This window comes from Crocodylus porosus, unplaced genomic scaffold (assembly GCF_001723895.1).
Source record: "Crocodylus porosus isolate Cpor-Errol unplaced genomic scaffold, CroPor_comp1, whole genome shotgun sequence".
Lineage (NCBI taxonomy): Eukaryota > Metazoa > Chordata > Crocodylia > Crocodylidae > Crocodylus > Crocodylus porosus.
The window spans coordinates 14,290,224-14,309,949 of record NW_017728920.1 but is presented as its reverse complement, the minus strand read 5'-3'; the positions used below and the strand labels follow the sequence as shown (position 1 = coordinate 14,309,949).

At 40.8% G+C, this 19,726-nt stretch overlaps 1 protein-coding gene across 2 annotated transcripts in view; it reads left to right on the top strand.

The window, feature by feature from the left end:
* PRKG1 (protein kinase, cGMP-dependent, type I) overlaps positions 1-19,726 on the top strand; it is a 1,071,278-nt gene that overhangs the window by 757,794 nt on the left and 293,758 nt on the right. For both annotated transcript variants that reach the window (XM_019538593.1, XM_019538592.1), the window contains exon 5: positions 18,032-18,095. In XM_019538593.1, coding sequence (XP_019394138.1) covers positions 18,032-18,095 — 64 coding nt within the window. The remainder of the gene's footprint in view (positions 1-18,031; positions 18,096-19,726) is intronic.

Here is a 19,726-nt window from a genome sequence, read left to right as displayed (position 1 = left end):
CAGCTGACTTCCTGCCCTTTGGGCAGGGGGCTGGACTCGATGATCTCCTGAGGTCCCTTCCAGCCCTAATGTCTATGAAATCTATGAAAGTCTCTCCAAATGTGCAACTTGGGAGTCACCCTGGCAGTGAGACCAGATCAGCTGTGATTACAGTTCCTATGCAGTGGTTTTGTGCAGGTAGCTGAAGAAGGTGGTGTGAGTGAGGCTGATTTATGTTCCCATAGTCTGGAAGATGGGATGCCAACTATGCAAGACCAAAGTGGGGGGCTATGTTTGCACCCTGGCTTTGTGCTCAACAAAGAGGGGGAAGGGAGCAGGGGAATGATCGTCTTAGTGCTGAAAAAACTCTTGAGCAATTAGCAGCCTGGAGCCTCGTGCTTTGAGTGGTCAGGGTGGGGGTGTTTCACTGGGCCCCTACTTGCCTCTACCTCCTTCTTGGGTTCTGTGCCATGACAGCTTGATAGTGGCAGGATAGGTCCTCATAGAAGGGCATTGTTTGCCTCCAGCTACCAGACTTTTTATTGGTGTCCCATACGCATTTGTATTGTACCTTCATCTACTTGGTCTTTGCCTAGCATTGCACCCAGTCACTGTCATGGCTGTGTACTTGCATCTGTTGGCCAATCCATTCAAACACCTCCCTATTGTGGTGCCTGGTGCAGGGCTGGTCTTGGGTCTCCTCCTCACCCCAAATGATGACAAGATCCTGCATTTCCCCATAGCCTCAGTTGTGTGACTGGAGTTGGGTACTGGAGGAGGATGGGATGGGCTCTTCCACAGTGCATGGCAGTGCCCATGGGATATCATCGTCCGTGAGTGAGTGATGATGTGATTGCGAGGAGCAAGTGGGTGGGTGGGTGGATGGATGGATGAATGGATGGGTGGATGGAAGGCATGCATAGGTGCAAGTCCTGGTGCCTGGTCCCCATTCTTACTCTAGTGGGGAGCAGTCACTACTCGAGAGTGACTGGAGTTTCACTGGTGAGGCCAACCCCACAATCTAAAATGTTCCAGGGGCTTCCAGCTGGGAGTGCCCCACACCTCAGCTTGGAAATTTCTAGGGGCCTCTACCTAGCAACCCTGGGGTGACTGGCCATATCCCTCCTGTGCCCAAAGTTTCCAGAGGTGTCTGCCTTCTGCTACAACTGGGATGCTCAAAACCCCTCCCTGCCTGCCTCCTTCCAGGCCCCAGTGCTGAACCCATAGGCCAGAAAAAACCTTGCAGCACATCAAGTGCACATGGCCCAGGTACCTGTTGGCAGTGGCTGAGCCACAGAGGTGACAGATTCACCTTCACACTGGCCCAGTCCTGAGGTTGTGCCTCCACCACCTGACCTGCCAGAGGCAAACCACCTGTACTGGCTCCTGGCCAGGGGGGTGAGTGGGTACCTGTAGGTCTATGACTGCATATGTTAGTGCTGGGATCTGGGTCCATGGGACTGTACCCAGGTCCAGGGGCTTGGAGGTCCCTGGCTGGATGCTTAAGGGCTGGAGTCAGGGTCTGAGGGGCTGTGCCCAAGTGCAGGGGTTCTCCTGGGCTCAGTGTCAGGGTGTGAGTGCAGTTCATGGGATGCTTTGTGACAGAATATTGGGGGTTCAGTGGCACAAACCAGAGACTCTGGTCACAGCTGCCATATGTCCCTGCCCCAACCTGTTTGCAGCTGGTAGTTACCTGAGGCCGGGCTGGTTAGAGGGACTGTTGTCATTCAGCACTGGGCAACCTAGGGGCACGGTCTATTGAGCACTGATTTAGAGCGGCCAAGTGAGGGCTGTGCTAGTGCCCTTCCCTCCAGGGAGGCATTGTGGTGTGGGGTAAGGGGGTTGAAAAGCACACTGGTATGCCATAGGGCATTGATCTAACTTGATTCAATAGGGGATCAGTACAGATGTTTGAAAGTTAGAGTCACAAATTAAGCTTAGACCGATCTGCAATCTACTGCAGCTGTTCTAGGTTGTTTGAGCCATTTTTAGATCAGTCTGTGTGTGGCAAATGTCTGTACAGTTACAGGAATAGAGCAATATTTGTTCACCGATATGGATCTAAGTGTAACATTTGTATGTGCCCTAGATAAGATATACATGGAGCACAAGCTTTCAGGAACCCAAGTTCCTGTCATCAGATGGTGTGAAAGGGCCCTGCAGAAAGAGTATAAGAAGGAGAAAGAAATTAGAATACGAAAGACAAAGGTAGGGGAAGTAGAGGGAGAAGGGGGAGGTGGGCAGTGCTAGGGCAAACAAGTAGTAAAACTATAGGGACAAAGGAGTGGCAAAAGCTAATCCAGGAATGAGATAAGAAGCCACAGTCCCTGTTTAAGCTTGTCTTAGACAGAAGGAAATCAGTACATATCACTGCGTCTGAGATATTCTTCATGTACTTTTAAATAAATGCTTTATTTAAAAATAAGGAACGATAGCTAAAGATTGATAAAGAGTTTCATTTTATCATTTCAGATATTTTTATTCTTTTTTCAGTTAAAACTTTAATTACTTTTTGCTTAACATTTTAAATTTGTTTTTTGAAAGCGATGGAACTTACAAACATTATTTTTAATAACCTGAGCTTATTCTGTTATTTTTTCCATTGAAGATACTTTTTAAAATCAATCATCACATTTTATTTCTTTATTTTATTTTATTTAGTTATATTTGTCATAAAATTATAGCATCAGGGAGCCATACTATACATAGCTAACATCAGACTCTTGAGATATAAAAATTATAGTGGTAGGATAAAAAATAACTTGTAATTTTAGGGAGCAGAGCAGAATCAAATTGTTCTTCAACTTTCTTCAGTACAATGGAAGAGATTAAAATTATCCTATAGGAATCTAAACTATATGAGATCATACAGTTTATAAAACAGAAAGGTAGTGGTTGAAAGTCTGTTTCCCCCTCACTACTGGGAGATTAGATTGACGTGTACACTGGCCAAGTTTTATCTTGCATGCCTGAGGACAGAACAAATGCAACCAAATCAATATGAAGCTTGTGTCCCATCACAAATACTTCATGACTGAGACGTTTGGGAGATGGTGTTTAGTCAGACTTTCTAGTAGTATCTGTAGGACAAAGCTCCCTAAACAGAGCCAGTCAAAATAATTTTGGTTAGCTATTCCAGTGTGATTTTGTGTTTACTGTTTCATCATTAGCTTCTGAATTGTATCTTAATGATGTACTTTGAAATAAATCCTGAGGATTACATAGTGCGTGGCCTTCAATTACATCTGTTCTATGGGCCACTCTGCCAAACTTCACTCTGAAGGGTGAATAAATTATGGTATTTCCCCTGAAATATTTATTTCTACTTGGGAGAGAGAAGCTTGAGTCATAGTTTATGATTCTATGAAATACTGTCAGTGCTTAATATGCTGTGAATTAATTTTTAAAAATGGACCAACTCCAGTGGTCCTTATTCTATGTACATCTAGGTAATATGTCTTTGTCTTTAGATGCAGTTTTTCTAAGGAAGGCTAGGGAATGCAGGATCTGCCCTCTCAAAAATTCACAAATTCACAGAGGAGAAATGTCTTCAATTACTTCCTAAAAATCAGTAAATCTATTCTACCACTACTGCTAAAACCAGCAAATGAGCATATTGCCAAGACTGACTCTTAAAACAGAAAGGGACTTACTGCTGGTATGTTGTTGCCTCTGGCAAATCTCAAAGTCCGTATTCCTTCTCTGTCTCCAAGCGAGTATCAATTATTAAAGTGTGCTGTTTAGGGTGGCACTGTGGTTGTACAGTTTGGAAACCTAAAAGGATGGAGTTTTTTTCCTCTCTGTCAGTAAGTTAGGTTAAAGGCAAAGTAATTGTGCTAGATAGCGTACAAAAATCATCAAAATACCTGGTGCTTTCTCAGGGACAGTGTTTAGACAGAAGAATCTGAAACATGTCCATTAGCCTTTTGAGAGTCAGAACAAATTTTTATACTAGCATGGTTTTTGGGGGATTTTTGATCATTACATAGAAGCTTGCTTGCTTTATGGTTGTATGATGTCTAGGAACAGGGAGCTATTTTTGCATTCTTCTTTTAAAATTATATTTAAAACTCTTTATTCTCTTAGGAGGAGGATAATAAAGTAGATTCCTTTGTAGTTATTCCCAGTGATGTCTTTTGATTTTTTAGAAATCAAAAATGCATGTGTGTTTTTGCATTTTACCCATTTCTGTCACAGTATGTAATTTATGTAATTAGATTAAGATGCACTGGTCCAAAAGAGTGAAAGACTTTGAGATCATCCCTAAAATTAGTTCTAGTGGAGTTCAGCACATGGCTCAAGGGCCATCCATACAAGCTCAGGGCTAATCCCTAATATGTATACATACACATGCAGAAGACATTCTGCAATAATCTTCTTGCTTTCTCATTGTTCTCTGCACCAGCGTGAATGTTGCTGTCTACTTTTTGGGCCATTTAAAAAAAACTTTGCTTGCTTTCTGAGATGTGCATTTAGTGTTCCAGAACTATAACTTTGTAAAGAATGAAAAGCCTGATGTATCAGGTGTTAAACCAAACCCCAACTCACATACGTTTTGGGAAATTTGAAGGAAATCATTTGGCAGCATAAGCATAAAACAGTCACTTCATAGATTTAGTTTTTTTGACATATTTTCAATAAATTATTCCTGTATATAATTCTGAAAAGAGCTGCAGTGAACTGTTTGAAAATACTCCTTTAAAAACATTGGAAAGGAAGAAAAAAACAACGTCGTAGGAGAGCATGACAAATAGCTTCTCCGCACACTCTGAAAATAATATTGTCATCATCTTTATGAGTAGGATATCATTATGACAATTTACTGTCAAGTGCACTAGATGTCTGTTAGACTGAGATTAAATGTTCAATTAAAATTGGTTTTTAAGATATTGGAAATAGTTCATTTAGGAAAACATGACAAAACGGGCCAAAAAGATGTATTTGCCTTGTCATTCCTCTAAATTTATGTATACTGTGCCTCCAAAATATTAACTACTGTTTAATGACCTTCTTAATACAAAACATATGAATTTGTCAGTTAATTGCAGTTAACTTGCATGATTAACACAAAAACAAATTAACTTATTTTTCTTAACTTGTGTTAATTGCACACATAATTTTGACAAGCAGAGTGGACCAGCTTTGGACCAGTCAGAACCCGTGCACACAGCCCCAATGCCAGCCCGCCCTACGTCTGCTCCAGACACACCTGCCCAGAACCTGCTACTCAGCATGGGTGAAAAGCAGCCCCTCTCCCTCACCACTGCCGGGCCCTTCTTGCTGCAGCCACCCAGAGCACGTGCCTGGGCTGCCCTGCAGCTCCTCTCTGCTGCCATCACTGCCACCTCTGGGTCACCCACTAGGGCAGCGGTGGCAGTGCAGAGGAGTGGCAGGGCAGCCCGGGCACAGGCTCTGGGTGGCTGCAGCAAGAAGAGCCTGGCAGTGGTGAAGAGGAGTGTGTGCTTTTCCTCTGCACTTAGCAGCAGCTTCTGCCTGACTGCTGCTGCTGCTGCTCAGCATGGATAAATAAGTTTGGAGAAGGTGTGGGGCAGGCCAAGGGCAGGGCTGTTTACACAGGTTCCAGCTGGTTTGCTGCAGCCAGACCACATCCAGAGCAGATGCAGAGTGGGCCAGGATCAGGGGTAGGGCTATGTGCTGTTGGTGGTGGTGGGGAGGAGCCATGGTGCACCCAGGTTCTGGGCTGTTATGTGCGGGGTGCTGGCTGTTGTTTAACTGCATGTTTGAAATTGTGATCAATTGTGACTGTTTTTTAATTTTGCAATTAATTGTGATTAATTTTGTAATCGTTTGTTAGCCCTAATAAGAATAATCTAAGAATAGGTATTCCCTTGATTGTTTTGACATTTATGACACTGATGAAAGAGTGTTTATGATATGTTTGTCTAATCTAATCTTATCACCACAAAGGACTCTTTTTATAGGTTCATTGTACAGGCAGTCCTTGGACTAAAGACACAATTCGTTCCTGAAAACCATGTCTTAAGTCGAATCGTTGTAACTCGGAACCAATTTTCTCATAAGGAACAATGTTATAAGTGGGGGATTGGTTCCTGAACTAAGGCCTGATACCCTATTTTCACCAAAAATACCCCAGTATTTTGCACTCAATCCATTATAGATGAGTAATATAGCTACATTACAGTATTTAGATTGCAAATAGCAATCATATTGATTTGAAAGGACTTCTTTGAGGTGACTTTGCTGGACTTCTTGAAGGGCTCTTCATTTGGCTTTTTGAAGGGTACTTGACTGCAGTCTTCTCAGGAGTTTTGGCTGCAGGTCTTTCTGGAGTCTTGTCTGCTTTCTTAAAGAAAGTGTCCAAGGCAATTTGGACAGTTGTTCTCCAGGGAGATGAGCGACACAGTAAACTTGTTCGCTGTTGTGGCATCACATCGGATCAAGCATTGTAAAGTTGGAACTGATATCATAAAGTTGAAACAGGGTGTCAATTTATAAACATTGTAAGTGCAAAACGTTGTAACTCGAAACATTGTAAGTCAAGGACTGCCTGTAATGTCATAATAAAAAGATTCTCCAGCTAGTGTAGTACAATTGGAGCTGGGATTATCAAAGGAAATGTCACATGTACCCAAATCCACTTTGCTTTTGATGAGATCTGGGCACTTCGTTATTATTATTATTTAAACAAAAAATTCAGTTGTACTGGACGACAGGGAAATTATATTTATGACTACCTAGGAAATGCTGGGATTGTGAAAATACAGAACATACTGCATAATGAGGCACCTTATCTTAAATTGGTGATCTAAAAATTGATGCACTCAAAAATATTGGTACTACTGAAAATATTGTTCTCTAATGAAGCTACTCTTAGAAGTTTCCAACTATAGTTCAGAAATAGTCCTTCATGATGAAAAATGGATTAAAGCATTTATATACTTGCCTATTATTCCACCTTTCTGTCATTGTGACAGCTGCTATTTTTTAAAAACAATTCTATTCCCTCCCTAATAATTTCAAAATGAGATGCAATGGGAGGGCTGTCTTTCATAAAGAGCCAGTGTCAAGAAGAGTGTAAGAGACAAAGAAAGCTGGAGAGGGGAGGGGAAAAAATTATTTTCTTCAGAGTTTTGGCAAAAATGACTGCCTGAGCAGCCTATTCCACTCTGACCAAAAGAGGGTGGCTGTCTAATCACATTAGCTCATATTTTGAAAGGTGAACAGTAGCATTTGAACATTTCTTCACCTGCGATTATGGAGTAAAATGACAAAAGGATTGATATAGCTGTAACCTTCTGGTTTCCCTTATCACTGCAGTAAAAAAAAAACAGGCTTGGAAGGCTCTACTCCTTCCTTTTCTATCGTGATTCTTTAACAATAGTCAAAGGGTTCACTGCCTTCCCTTCATTTCTCAAACCGACTTCATACATGCCCACATGCAATGGAACTATGTTGGTTCTTTGGCTGCCAGGGCTTCTTCTCTCTCTGGAAAAGGGGAGCAATATAGTCAATATACGTCTCTTTCAGACTGGAAAGTGAATGATGAAAATACTGAAAACAGTTCATGTTTATGCAGCATGTTCTCTTTGGGCCACTATAATCCATGTCTCAGTCCAGTTATTATCATCTTATCATAGACTGTATACATTGTTTACTATTATAAGAAAAAGAATCTAATCCTTCAGTCTTACTTTTTGTTCAGCAGTCTCTTACAGAAGTAAAAAACAAAACAAAACAAAACAAAGAAAAAAACCCCAGTGCATCAGTTCATCTACTTCATTGCATCCTTCACCATTTTGTATGTAGGCCAGTTTTTAGTAGCTATCTAGATAATTGTTTTTAGATAGAAGACATAGCATGAACCACTTTCAGGAATGGAAGTTTATTTACGAGGATAATGTCTATGTTATGGTTGGCAGAGCTTTAAAGGCTTTTGCAGCCTTTGCATTTTCAGTCTCTCCAAAATGAAAGACAGTGAATGAGTTTAATGCCTTTTTAGCTTTAGCACAGCAGGCGGGTCATCTGCAACAACATAGTGCAAATATATTCTCTTTTCATAAAAGTGGCATTATTGAGCTGATTCCAAAGCTAGACGCAAATGTAATTAATGGGAGAGTGTGAGAGCCCTACTCTTCCTCTTCATTTCTTTTTCCAAGATTATTTATAAGCAAAGCAAAATGTACAGGAAATTGCTGGAAGAAAGCTAACCTTGTCTTATCAATTACAATTGTTATGGAGTAAACATGGTGTTTCTAGAGAGTTCCAAATAAATCTTAATTCAGCCTTTCTGTATCCATTTTCTGCGTCTCTTTTTCTACTGTGTCTGTAGGGAGAGGAGATAAGTGAAAAAAAGTAGCGCAGCCTTCCTATAATATGTAAGAAGTTGGCACAAAGGAGGAATTGTATTTCAGCCTGACAACTGGCAACCTGGGATCGCTGAATGTAACATTTTTCCTGCAACATTCATACCCTTGGCATCCCTTTCACACATTGCCACAACTAGGCTGAGATACCGAACTATCAGCTGCGCTTCGGGCATGGTTTGTAAATTGCTACTGTAGGCCAGATATCTAATATCTGGGGAGAGTTTATCCAAATGACCTCAGCCTCTCTTCTGACTGTTCCTTCTTGGGTTAGTGTAGTGAAAAGTAGGTCATAAAAGGTAGGAACTGCATCTAGGGTATGCAAAGCTGCTGATGGGAAAATAAAGGCCATACACTGGTCCAGCTATGCCCTTTTGTCCTTCTTTCCTCGGATATCCCACCCTATCCCCAGTCACCTTCCAGCCCTAAGACTACTTCTTCCTTTCTCCAAGTGGTCATTCCTTACTATAGTGGGACTGAATTATATATATTAACAGTATGTGTAAAGATGATAGACGAAATAGATGCTACATTTCTCCAAGACTGTTTTCTTCCAAAACTGCTGCCAGTACTTTACAGATTATGTTCTTGATTTTTTTTCCTGAAGTAGATTATATAAAATCTTGTTTGACCTGGTGAAAAAATAAATTGAAAAGGAATAGATGTCAAATTAAAAATGTAGTTTTAGTTTTGTACAGCCATTAGCTGGACAACATGTAATGTGTTTCTCTGGTATGAGACATGCCAGTTGAAGAAGGCAGTGGGAACACAAGACAGAGGATACCACAGTAAATGTCTGTTTGCAGACTGCAGTAAGTAAAGTTCAACACAAGTTACTTGGTTCTCATTTTAAGACTATGATTTATCATGAAGATGACTGAGCCAGCAATTTAGTCTTTGACGCTGCTTACACTGGACAGCTGCCAGTTCTATGACATTTCTAGCCTGAGTTCTTTAAAATGTTGTTTCTTGTGAGTACCCTAAATCGAGTGTCAGAATCTAATAAGCAAGATTTATCTTGAATTCCTTGAGCTCAAAAGGGCAATGCTTTCTGGCAGTAGTGGGAAGAGGACCTCCAGCTCTAAAGAAATGGTCAGCACCTTCTTTGATCCTCATTCACATATACTGATAAAAGAAGAAAGTTTCAAAGTTTAACTCTTAAAGTATGCATGCCTGTATGCCAACATTTACAGTATTGACCAATGAAGAATTATAAGGGCTTCCTTTCCCAATTAACCAACCAAAACTACCTAGAATACAAGCAGCGTTATATCCATCCTCCTTTCAAAAGCTTAGGCCACTAATAAACATAAAAAAGGCATGATGGGATCAGATGTAGGATCCCAGTAATCACACTTCTTGCCATGTCATACATGCATGGTGGGTGGCATTATTGTGAGATCAAGCATCAGATCTCATGCCCCAGGTTCTCCCTGCACCTGCAACCTTTGCTCCTATGGCTGGGATCTCTATCAGTTGATCAGAGGTCCAAGCCCCACAGCACACTATGTACTCTCATGGCTGTGATCACAGCTGGGCGCTCTGATCGCTTGTGGAACTCCCAGCCCTGGGAGCGCATGGTGCCTCCCTGCGCCTGAGAGCGCAGTGCTTGGAGCTCTCAGCCCCAGGGAGGCAATAAGTTCTTCCATCGAGGGATCGGAGCTCCCAGCCAGGGGAGCTTATTGTGCTCCCCCAGTTGAGACCCCTCCGATCAACCCACCTGTGCTCCCAGCCTCTGGAGTACTCTCCCATGTGTTTCAGCATCTGGGAGCGCTGGCTACAGGTTCAATTAAAGGCATGCCAGGAACCAGCCACAGAGTTATTACATAAATTTTTCTGCAATAACTTTGTTCCTTATTCCTGGTTTTATCACACCACTTATTGAATGAACATGTGGCCAGGTCACTATTTAAGATGTGATTAGCCAGTTAATTGTTTTCTTAAGTGTAATGTGCATCAGGCCTTAGGAAATGTAAGCCCTGCAGCATGCTCTGAAGAGCAACAGACTCTTTGTTGTGGAGATGGGAAGAGAGTCAGAGGCATCTCACTAATAATGCCAAACTTCCAGCTTTCTCCAGTTTAAAAAAATGTGACTGCATTAACTGATCTCAGCTGCTTTGGCACCACAGAAAGGGATAGATAATTTATTAGAGTGCTGGGAATGAAACCATTTAATGTTTTGTAGTGAAGAAGACGGCTTTGAAGTACTGCCAGAATTAATTGTCCATTGCTGATCATTGCAAGTGCAGGTATAGACGCACAGAAGGTACCACAAAACATGCAGCCAGCTACATTCTGGCATCTCATGCTGAAAGTATGACAGTAAACCAGAAGGGGGAAAAAGGAATCTTGGGTATTATTTTTTATCTGAAAACTCAGGAGCAGCCTGGTAGCTACATGTCCCCCTAAGTCATCTGCATTCATTAGCCAACACAACCAGTTCATTCTCTGTTCCATGTTCATGCCTAATATGATGTGTCAAGGAGACTGAGGGAATTCAAACATTACTGTTCATTCTGCCTTCCATAATGGCAACAAAATTATAGTCCTTTCTGCTTATTTCAGTCATCTTTCAGCATGGTCGGCAGATTGATGAAAGACTAAGGTTTATTGACATTTGCTGTTAAAATTCTATTTCCTTATGCTTTCTTGAACAATGAAACAGCTAACCAGGCAGAAATCTGTATTGAAGAGGTGTGACATATTGTCACTGCCAGCATCTCACATGCTGACATTTCTATCTAAAGCACTGCAGCTCCTCCCACTCAAGCTTCACAGATTGCTTTGTCATATTGGAACTGTAATTCCTTGTCACATACCATCATTGCCTTGGCATGTTTAGCTTAAAGATATCCCTTAATTTTAGATTCATGTATAACTTTGTGGGAAGGTCATTCATGTTACATGCTGCTGTTGTCTACCGCAGTTCAAAAATGAAGTACTCAGGAAGAATGTTATGTTCAAATGTCAACAAACTGCTAGGCTGGCAAGTGTGGGCTCTGCCATAGCATCTGTTATCAATTATTAGTGCCTGAGATGATCATCTGTGTTGTAACATGATATCACGTGCAACAGAAACTAGAGGCTAGATTTTCTGAGATTGCAACTCGGATAGATATCAGATGAAGCTTTGGGTGCTCAGTATCTCTGAGATTGAGGCTCTGAGATTTTGCAGTGTCTCTTATTCAGATGGTTATGCAATTAAGGATTTAGGGATTTAGTACAAGTATCTTGGAACAGAATTTCACGTATGAACATTTAAAGAACAGGACAAAATTGTTCAGGCTACCACAATTACTTATATAAATCTGGAAACATAAAACCAATGATCGGAACATGAAAATAGAATTAGTAGCTGTGCTGCATAATATCTTTCTCTTCCAGACTGTTATGGGTGTTCTTTGTTTTTCTTCTTTTTGAACTGGTAAATGCTAGAGCAGTGATTCTCAACAAGGGTGCTGCCACACCTTTCATGGGTGCTGCAGGGTGCCATACAATGTTAGCACACTGTTAAGCATGTAGACAAGATTTCCAAGTTAGATTCAAAGATTTCAGATAGGAATCTGTAGTATTTAAAATGCTCTGATCTGATCTGATCTATTGTGGTCTTTCTAAGTTCTTTGCAGCAGAAGAATTGCTCTATTTCTTTGTAATAAGAAGAATGAAAATTTAAGAGCTGGCATTTTCTGAGGAGTGCCTTTTCTGAAAGAGTTGAGAATCTCTGTGCTAGAGGCTAGATGATTTAGGTCATGGCTGTCTAGCTGGTGGTTTGCAAAGCGTTAAGTTGCAGCCCCTGGGCTCCTTCCCTGGCTGCTACTCCCTCCTATCACTCCTGCTGCACCAGTTGGGAGTGACATGGTGCAGGGAGTTGTGAGGGGAGCTTGAAGTTACATGGTACAGTGGTGGGAGGCACCTGACCAGATGTCCAGTGCAGCAATGGAGGTGGAGCATATAGTCAGGGATGCAAGTGTCTGTTCATGGAGCCCAGGAGGCCTGTACCTCTCCCTTATGTGGCACATAGGCATGCAGTCCCCGCCAGTGTGAATTGCAGGGAGTTTGGGCCCCTGCCACTTAGAAGCTGAACAGCCCTGATTTAGGTGCTTCAGTGCTGAATGTTACAAAACTTAACTTTTATGTGCCTTGTTGCCTAGCAGACTTTACAGTCCTGATCTGAGGAATCCAGGCTCACCAGGGGTCAAAGAATGGGATGCATAAAGGTTTAGGTATGCCTAAACCTTTCTGACCTTCTGAGAAGAAATACATCCCTGGCTTCTCCCCTAGAGGATGTGGAGAAAGAAATTGCACATTTTTCAAAATGGGTAAGGACTAGGGCATTCACCCAGGGTGTAACTTCTCCCCTTGTCGCCATCCTATTCTTACCCAGATTTGAACTCTCACCTTTCAAGTAAATGTTTGGAGCATATTTGGTGCTCAGGACCTCTCAGTTCCTCCTCTTCCACTTTGCATGGAACAACTAAACATATACTGAATGAAAGAGGCAGTAAAAATAACTTACAACTACTACTGCCACCATCAAGACAGGCAAAGAATGACTAGCTTGTGGATCTTTCTAGGTTTTAGCCATGACCCAAATTTCAGCTGGTCAGCACTGACAGGATTTAGGCACTTCTGAGTATGCCCATAATTGGACATTGGACATATATTTACCCAGTATAATACAAAGCTATGCAGAAATACTAACTCTGAAAGACCTTAGTTACTAAAAATGTTACAGTTCCATTAGATGCAGCACTTGGTCTGGGCTAACTAGTCCTGGTAATTTTGCCATCCAGACTTTGGTTCATCTAAACAACTTAGATACTGGGCCCATCAAAGCCAGCACCTGCAGCAAGGTGCGTGGTATGGGTGCAGAGCTCTGAAGTGCTACATGGGGACCCTCCCACCCCGAAACTTCAGGGCTTGAGAACCCTGAGCCGTAGCTGCAGTGGTGGACCTTCCCACGTGCAGAGCCCCAGGAGCACCACTGTAGAGAAGACACAGCCCCTGCATTATGTTGAGAGCACTAGTTGTGGCCATGAGAGAGAGGGTGCTCCCCCAGGTGCTCACAGGTAAAGCCTCTCTCTGCTAGTCCCAGCTGGTCCCATGGTCATGAGGGCCAGCCCTAGCTGCCTGTAGACAAAGCCCCCTCACTGTGGCCAGAGCCATGCCCGTGGCTGTGGTCTAGGGATCACAGCCCCAGCTCCCAGTGGGAAACCTCCCCCCAACCATAGCCAGAGCCCCAGCTTCTACTGGGAGGACAGTACAGCAGCGTGGAGGCAATCCAGGAAGTTTTTGGAGAGCATTTGAAACAACTTCCTGGTGCAAGCATTGGAGAGACCAATTAGCAGCCATGTTCTTCTTGACCTACTGCTCGTAAACAGGGAAGAATTGGTGGGGAATGTAGAAGTGGACCCCCAAGGCAGGGGAGAGCACCATCTCCCTTGGAAGCCCATTCCAAATTTTGGCCACCCTAACCATGAAGAAGTTTTTCCTGATATTTAGCCTAAACCTGCTCTCTGTCAGTTTGTGACCATTGTTCCTTGTTACCCCAAGAGGCGCCCTGGTGAACACAGCATCTTCGATCCCTTGCTGTGCCCCCCTAATGAAGTTAGGTGGAGTCAGTACCCTTACAAACCTTGCAGCTTGCACAGCATTAGCTCATTGTCTTGAGTATTTCCTTTCCTGCTTTTTTATACTAGAAGGTACTAAAACTACTGAGGATATCTGATAGAATTATCTAAGGCAATAGGAAAAAAATACTCATTTCAAGTAATTCAGGTAGTCGTTCAGGTACTGCACTTCCCACATCCCTTTATCTTGTGGTCCAAAAATCCATCTCCAGAATTTTGGTTCCATACTTCTGTTTCGGAAACCCCATGACCTTCAAACGTTCCTATTAAGACACTGAGGAAATAGTGATTGCTATCTCTTGCTCTCTGCAGGATACAGGCAAATAGGGATTCAGTTTTGTGAATTTTGCAGTTGATAACAGAACATCACAAAAAGGTACCACTGCTCAAAATACAGTGAATTTGTACCTTTTTGTCTGAGATTATATTTTCTGAACTTGCACTATAATTACACATTTTTTTTCAAAGATGGATATTTCTTTATGATTAACATGGAAACTCAGAATATTTGCTAGTCTGTTTGACATTTTCATAATTTGCCTTCTATAATTTTGCAAAGTGGCTAAATATAGATTTTTTTTTTACCGCCTACTTAAAATATTTTATATAAAGTTAGAAAACCTAATAATGATTCTTGTATCACCAGTTGGTCACATTTTTCTCTTTTCCTGGTCCTTTCACTGATATCCTGCCTATTTTCAGCTACAGTTTTTATGCGTGGGTGATTATATAAGTATGTACCTAGATATCTATCTAACTAATTATAGAGACTTATATTTTTAAATGTTAAATTTCATAAGTAACTATATAAAATAGTTGGATTTCAGGAAATGGATTCTTGTTTCCATCAATTTGATGATGTCATTGGAACAGTTCAAGTATATTTTTGTTTGTGGCTATAAGAGAGGCTTATATTCTCTAAATTTTATATTTTTATTACTTCAAAGATACTATCACTAGTTAAAATGTACATCATTACAAAATGAGGCTAAAAGCCTTTTGGTTCCTACTCTGTTTCATAAATGTATTCTTTCTGTATAGATGTTTAATTGGAGTCTATTCAACAAAAAGGAAATACACGCTACCTGTATTAACCAGGACATTCAGAAGCATACTAGTTCTTTTGTAAACTATCACAAATCCTTGTTTTTAAAGAAATTTTATTTATTATGCAATTAATGTTATTATTCTGGGATATAATTTATTTAGGACTTATGCATTGTCAATATTGTAAATGGTCTAATTATCTGCTCCATTGCAATGATGAAACTAAACCATTTCTCTTCTTACCTTCACCTTTTTCATACTGTGAACTGAATTTGTTTAAAATCCTAAGCTTTCAACAATAGGATATTATAGTTAATTGAGATAAATTACCTGGTGTACTATGGAAAAGGCACCTTGCTTTCAAGCTGTAAAGGGACAAGAGAACATTTTTTTCTACTGGCTTTTGCCAGAATACATTGCTCTTTTTGTGCAACATCTGGCTTAGGCCTGGAATATTTCTTATGTCCTCATCAAGAAATAGTTTTCAGTAAAAATACATAATGTTTAATTTCAGTCTAAGTCTAGTGAAGCTGAAGTTTTACAATGTAACCAGAGGCAGAATTTAGTCAACTGTCATTCTGCAGAAGATAGTGTTCTCAGTCAGTGTATTCCTTCTTCCTCTGCTTACGGGAGTGATGGAGCAGGAATAACGAATGTCTGATATGCAAAGGCCCCAAGGTCTATCCCATTATTTTACTTCGCTACTGTACAGCACCATGCACTGCCATGAAAGGTGTTCTATAGGAAAGTGGCAGAAAGCTTGGACATAAATTTTGGAAAAGGTAGATCAATATAATTTGTTTTGATCACTAATTAGAACAAGAGATGATCTAAATTACTCTGGGAATTTTTTGTAATCAATGGTATGTAATTATCTATAGAATCAATATATAATTAATTGTATAATTAATGTATTTGATTGATTTGGGGCTTTCTCTAGGTGGATGTAGAAGCCTTAGCTTGTTGCTTTCCTGCTTTCTAATTCTGTATCAATAGTGGAACCAGAAGTGTATATCTTTTGACAAGATCTTTCTAATAAATTATTCATTAAAACACCTTCCAGGACACAGAAGATAACTTCTTGTTTGGAACAGAAAGGGAAAGGAATTAGTTAGTTTCCCCAACTTCTTTTCAGCAAGAAAAGCTGAAAGACAATTGAAATAAGGTTAATTAAAGATAGATTTTTTTTTTTTTAAATTGTAAGGACTTTAAAATATGCATTTTGTAAAAAGATATTTCTAGTGGTTTAAAAGGTCATTTGAATCATAACAACAATGTGAGCAAATTTTCAGCTTTACTCTAACATTAATATGAATTACCTGAAGGAAATCACATGGGTCTTTTTCAAGAATTATAAATGCCATGCGTTACTCCTGAGTCAAGGTTTTCAAGATGGGACCCAAAATTGTGATCCTAAATTTTGATTTAGGTATTTAATTTTTAAAAATTGATCATCCATTAGCTGCCAGTTAGTTAATTGGGAGCCTATGAGTGATGAAAAGTTCTAAAAAGTAGCCCTTTTAGATCTAGAAGCCTAAACCTAAACTCCAGATTATGAAAATACCTATTCAGGAATTGTCTTACACAAGTGTGCCTAACAGCTGTCCTTAAAAGAACGTAAGAGAAAATCAGAAAGGCTGGGAGCTGTTTTAAAGTACATGAGTGTTATCATAGTTGGTGTGTTCTGGCAAATAGTTTGTTTGATGAACTGGTTTGTCCCAAAGAAAATAACGTGTAATGTAAAATTTCTTTCCAGCTCTATTCAGCAACCTTAACAGAAAAAGTGGTCCAATGCTGTTTTCCCCACAACTCTTGGCTGCACTTAGGTGGCCTCATATTTTATACTTTTTATGCTACAAGCATATCTTCTCAATTTTCAGCCAATCTTCTCTTAAATCCTTATTGGATTTGGTTTCTCTGGTGTTTTTCTTTGTTGCTGGTTGAAGTGGGGCAAGAAGAAATTGCACATTAATATCTATTATTGGAACAGTATGGAATGCAGCTTAATTTAGCACTTTTCGTAATATAAGCATTGGAAAAAAGATCCACATTTCACTTTGTGATTTGGCCCAACCCTGGATGTGGCCTGGGTGCACCTCTGATGCACACTCTTACATCTTCAGAGACACCCTTCTGCTCCAATCAAACCCTGTCATCTCCTGCTTCACCACTGAGAACTAGCTGAGATATACCAGGGACCAAGTCCTTGACCTGTGGCATGTTGACTGTACCCGTCTTGCCTAGGTCTTGCAGCTCTTAGCAGAGGGGATTTTCCCAACTAGGGCTAAGTACAGAAGTTCAAAGAGCTGGAGGTGTTGCACATGTTACAGTTGCTTTCAAACTGTAAATGTGTCCTTGTCTGGGAGGGCCTCTTTGTGAGTCAACACACTCCTGTCAGATATTGATTACTGCTTCTCAGCTTCTCCTTGGGTGCTAAAAAAACTAATCGTTTGTCACTTGACAGTCATTATTATATTGCGCAATCCTGGTCCTACTGTAACATAAAAGAAATGCATTTTATACTGAATACCACAATGCATATAAACATAAGGATGATGAAGTTAAATACAGCTTGACATTACCTATAGGTAGGGACTACACATGTCAGACTAGTAAAACAAACTAGAGAAATCGTGCAGGACACCAAACAGTCCCCCAACCTAGTATGGGGTTTATACAGTAAAGGTATAGTTCCAAAATGTTTGCTCCTCATGTTTCACTATTCTAAAACCACTGCATACTTATACCATAGCAGACAAGACATAAAGAAATAAGCAGAATACACAATAGATTTGTTGTGGCAAACAGTCCTAAAGAATTACATTTGGAAAATTAAAATCTGTATTCCTTTTTGATGTTACAACGTAAGATTGAGACCACGTTGTGTGTTGGTAATAAAAATCATGTTTTACTCTTATGGTATTTTATTCAGTAAAAGCTCATATCCATATGCTAATGAAATAAATTAGATTTTTTTCATTGTCTAACTTTATGCATTAACCAAAAGTTCTTTTCCTTTCTATATTACAGTGTTCCAACATTCCAGAGCCTTCCTGAAGAAATACTCAGTAAGCTTGCTGATGTCCTTGAAGAGGTAAGTCATTTTATTTTGGATGATAGTCTGAGCTTCAAGAGATATAGGCATTCTAGTAATCACATATTTTGGACTCCCTTTAGAACAAACAATTTCATAGCTTTCATAGCAAATCATGACTGATCACATTTATGTGGAATAGGTAAGAGGTGTATTGGGGAGGGAAGTGGGAAAAAAAAAATAATAACATTTCCCAGAGGATTTGGATATTTCAAAACTTGGTTCCTTTCCAATTTGGAATGAAAATAAAACTGTTGAATTTTTTGGAAAAGGGAACTGTTAAGTCTGATTCCAGGGCTTCCTGCTTAGTAGGCTGCCCTAGAACTACAGGCCTTGAAATGTGTGGCACCTCCAGCTCTGAGGCAGTCCAGTAGGCAGACTGCTTAGGAGTTAGGCAGGGAAGCTTCCAAGAAACCAGAAAGATTTCAAGACCAGAAGGAACTTTATTGAAATACAAGTCTCTTTAGAAAGTTTAATTATGTCAGAATTTGCCACGTTATGGTAGTGAAAGAGCAAAGTTGTAGCCACAATGGTCCAAAAATTATGCAAGGGGTAATATCTTTTATTGGACCAGCTATGTAGTTGAGATACCATTAGACATGCTTTGAATGTAAACAGATCTGAGGAAGATAGATCTGAGGAAGAAGGTCTTATGTTTTAAAGTTTGTCTAACTTTACTCCAACCACATAGTTAGTCCAATAAAATATATCACCCTTAGGAATCCTTGCCTTTCACAGAATTTGCCAATTCATTGAGAAAAAAGGTCCACTAATCAGCTTTTTAAACCCTTCAGCTAGAGGGAAAGAAAATATTATGTCCTTCTGTATTCATTGAGGCACTTACACTGGAAGATACTCTGAAGGAAAGCAGAATAGTACAAACACTACATTCCCATTAGGTTTACAGCAGGGGAGGGCAACCTTATTATATGTCCAGATATAATAAAAACCCTGCTTTCAGAGTTGACCAGGAGATGTGTTGAAATTAATGTTTATTCTAGATAACTAGGATGAACACCAACTCAAGTGAAGTTGATACGAGTTTTGACACTGACCTTATTGAAGCCTGTATTTCATCATTGCAAACCCCTCGGAACTTTCTTTCTTCACAGCGTAGGTTGGCTCTGCCTTTCCTAAATGGAGCACAATTTGTGGGCACCTTGTCAGCCATTGCAGAATAAGGCATTCGACATTAATAAAAAATTACCAGGATCAATTTCCCAAAGACTATTGCTGTCTTTTTCTGCAGTACCATAGCAAATGGAGGGTGGAGGGAGGTGAGTGGGGTGACTGCCCTGGGCACTGAAGCAAAGGGGCACCAACAGGCACTTCTTGACTGGGTGAGGGTATGGGATGGAGGCACAAATGGATTGTCTGGGGGGCTGGGGGAAGGATGGCTCCCACCACTGTGCACTCCCAGGCAAGCATGGGAGGTTGTGTGCACCCCAGATCTGTACATGGGGTGAGAGCGGCCTACTGCTGTGGGCTTGCCCTGGGCACCAGACTTCTTTGCTACGGTACTGCCTCACTGATTAGATCTCATAGACATCAGGGCTGGAAGGGACCTCGGGAGATCATCGAGTCCAGCCCCCTGCCCAAAGGGCAGGAAGTCAGCTGGGGTCATAGGATCC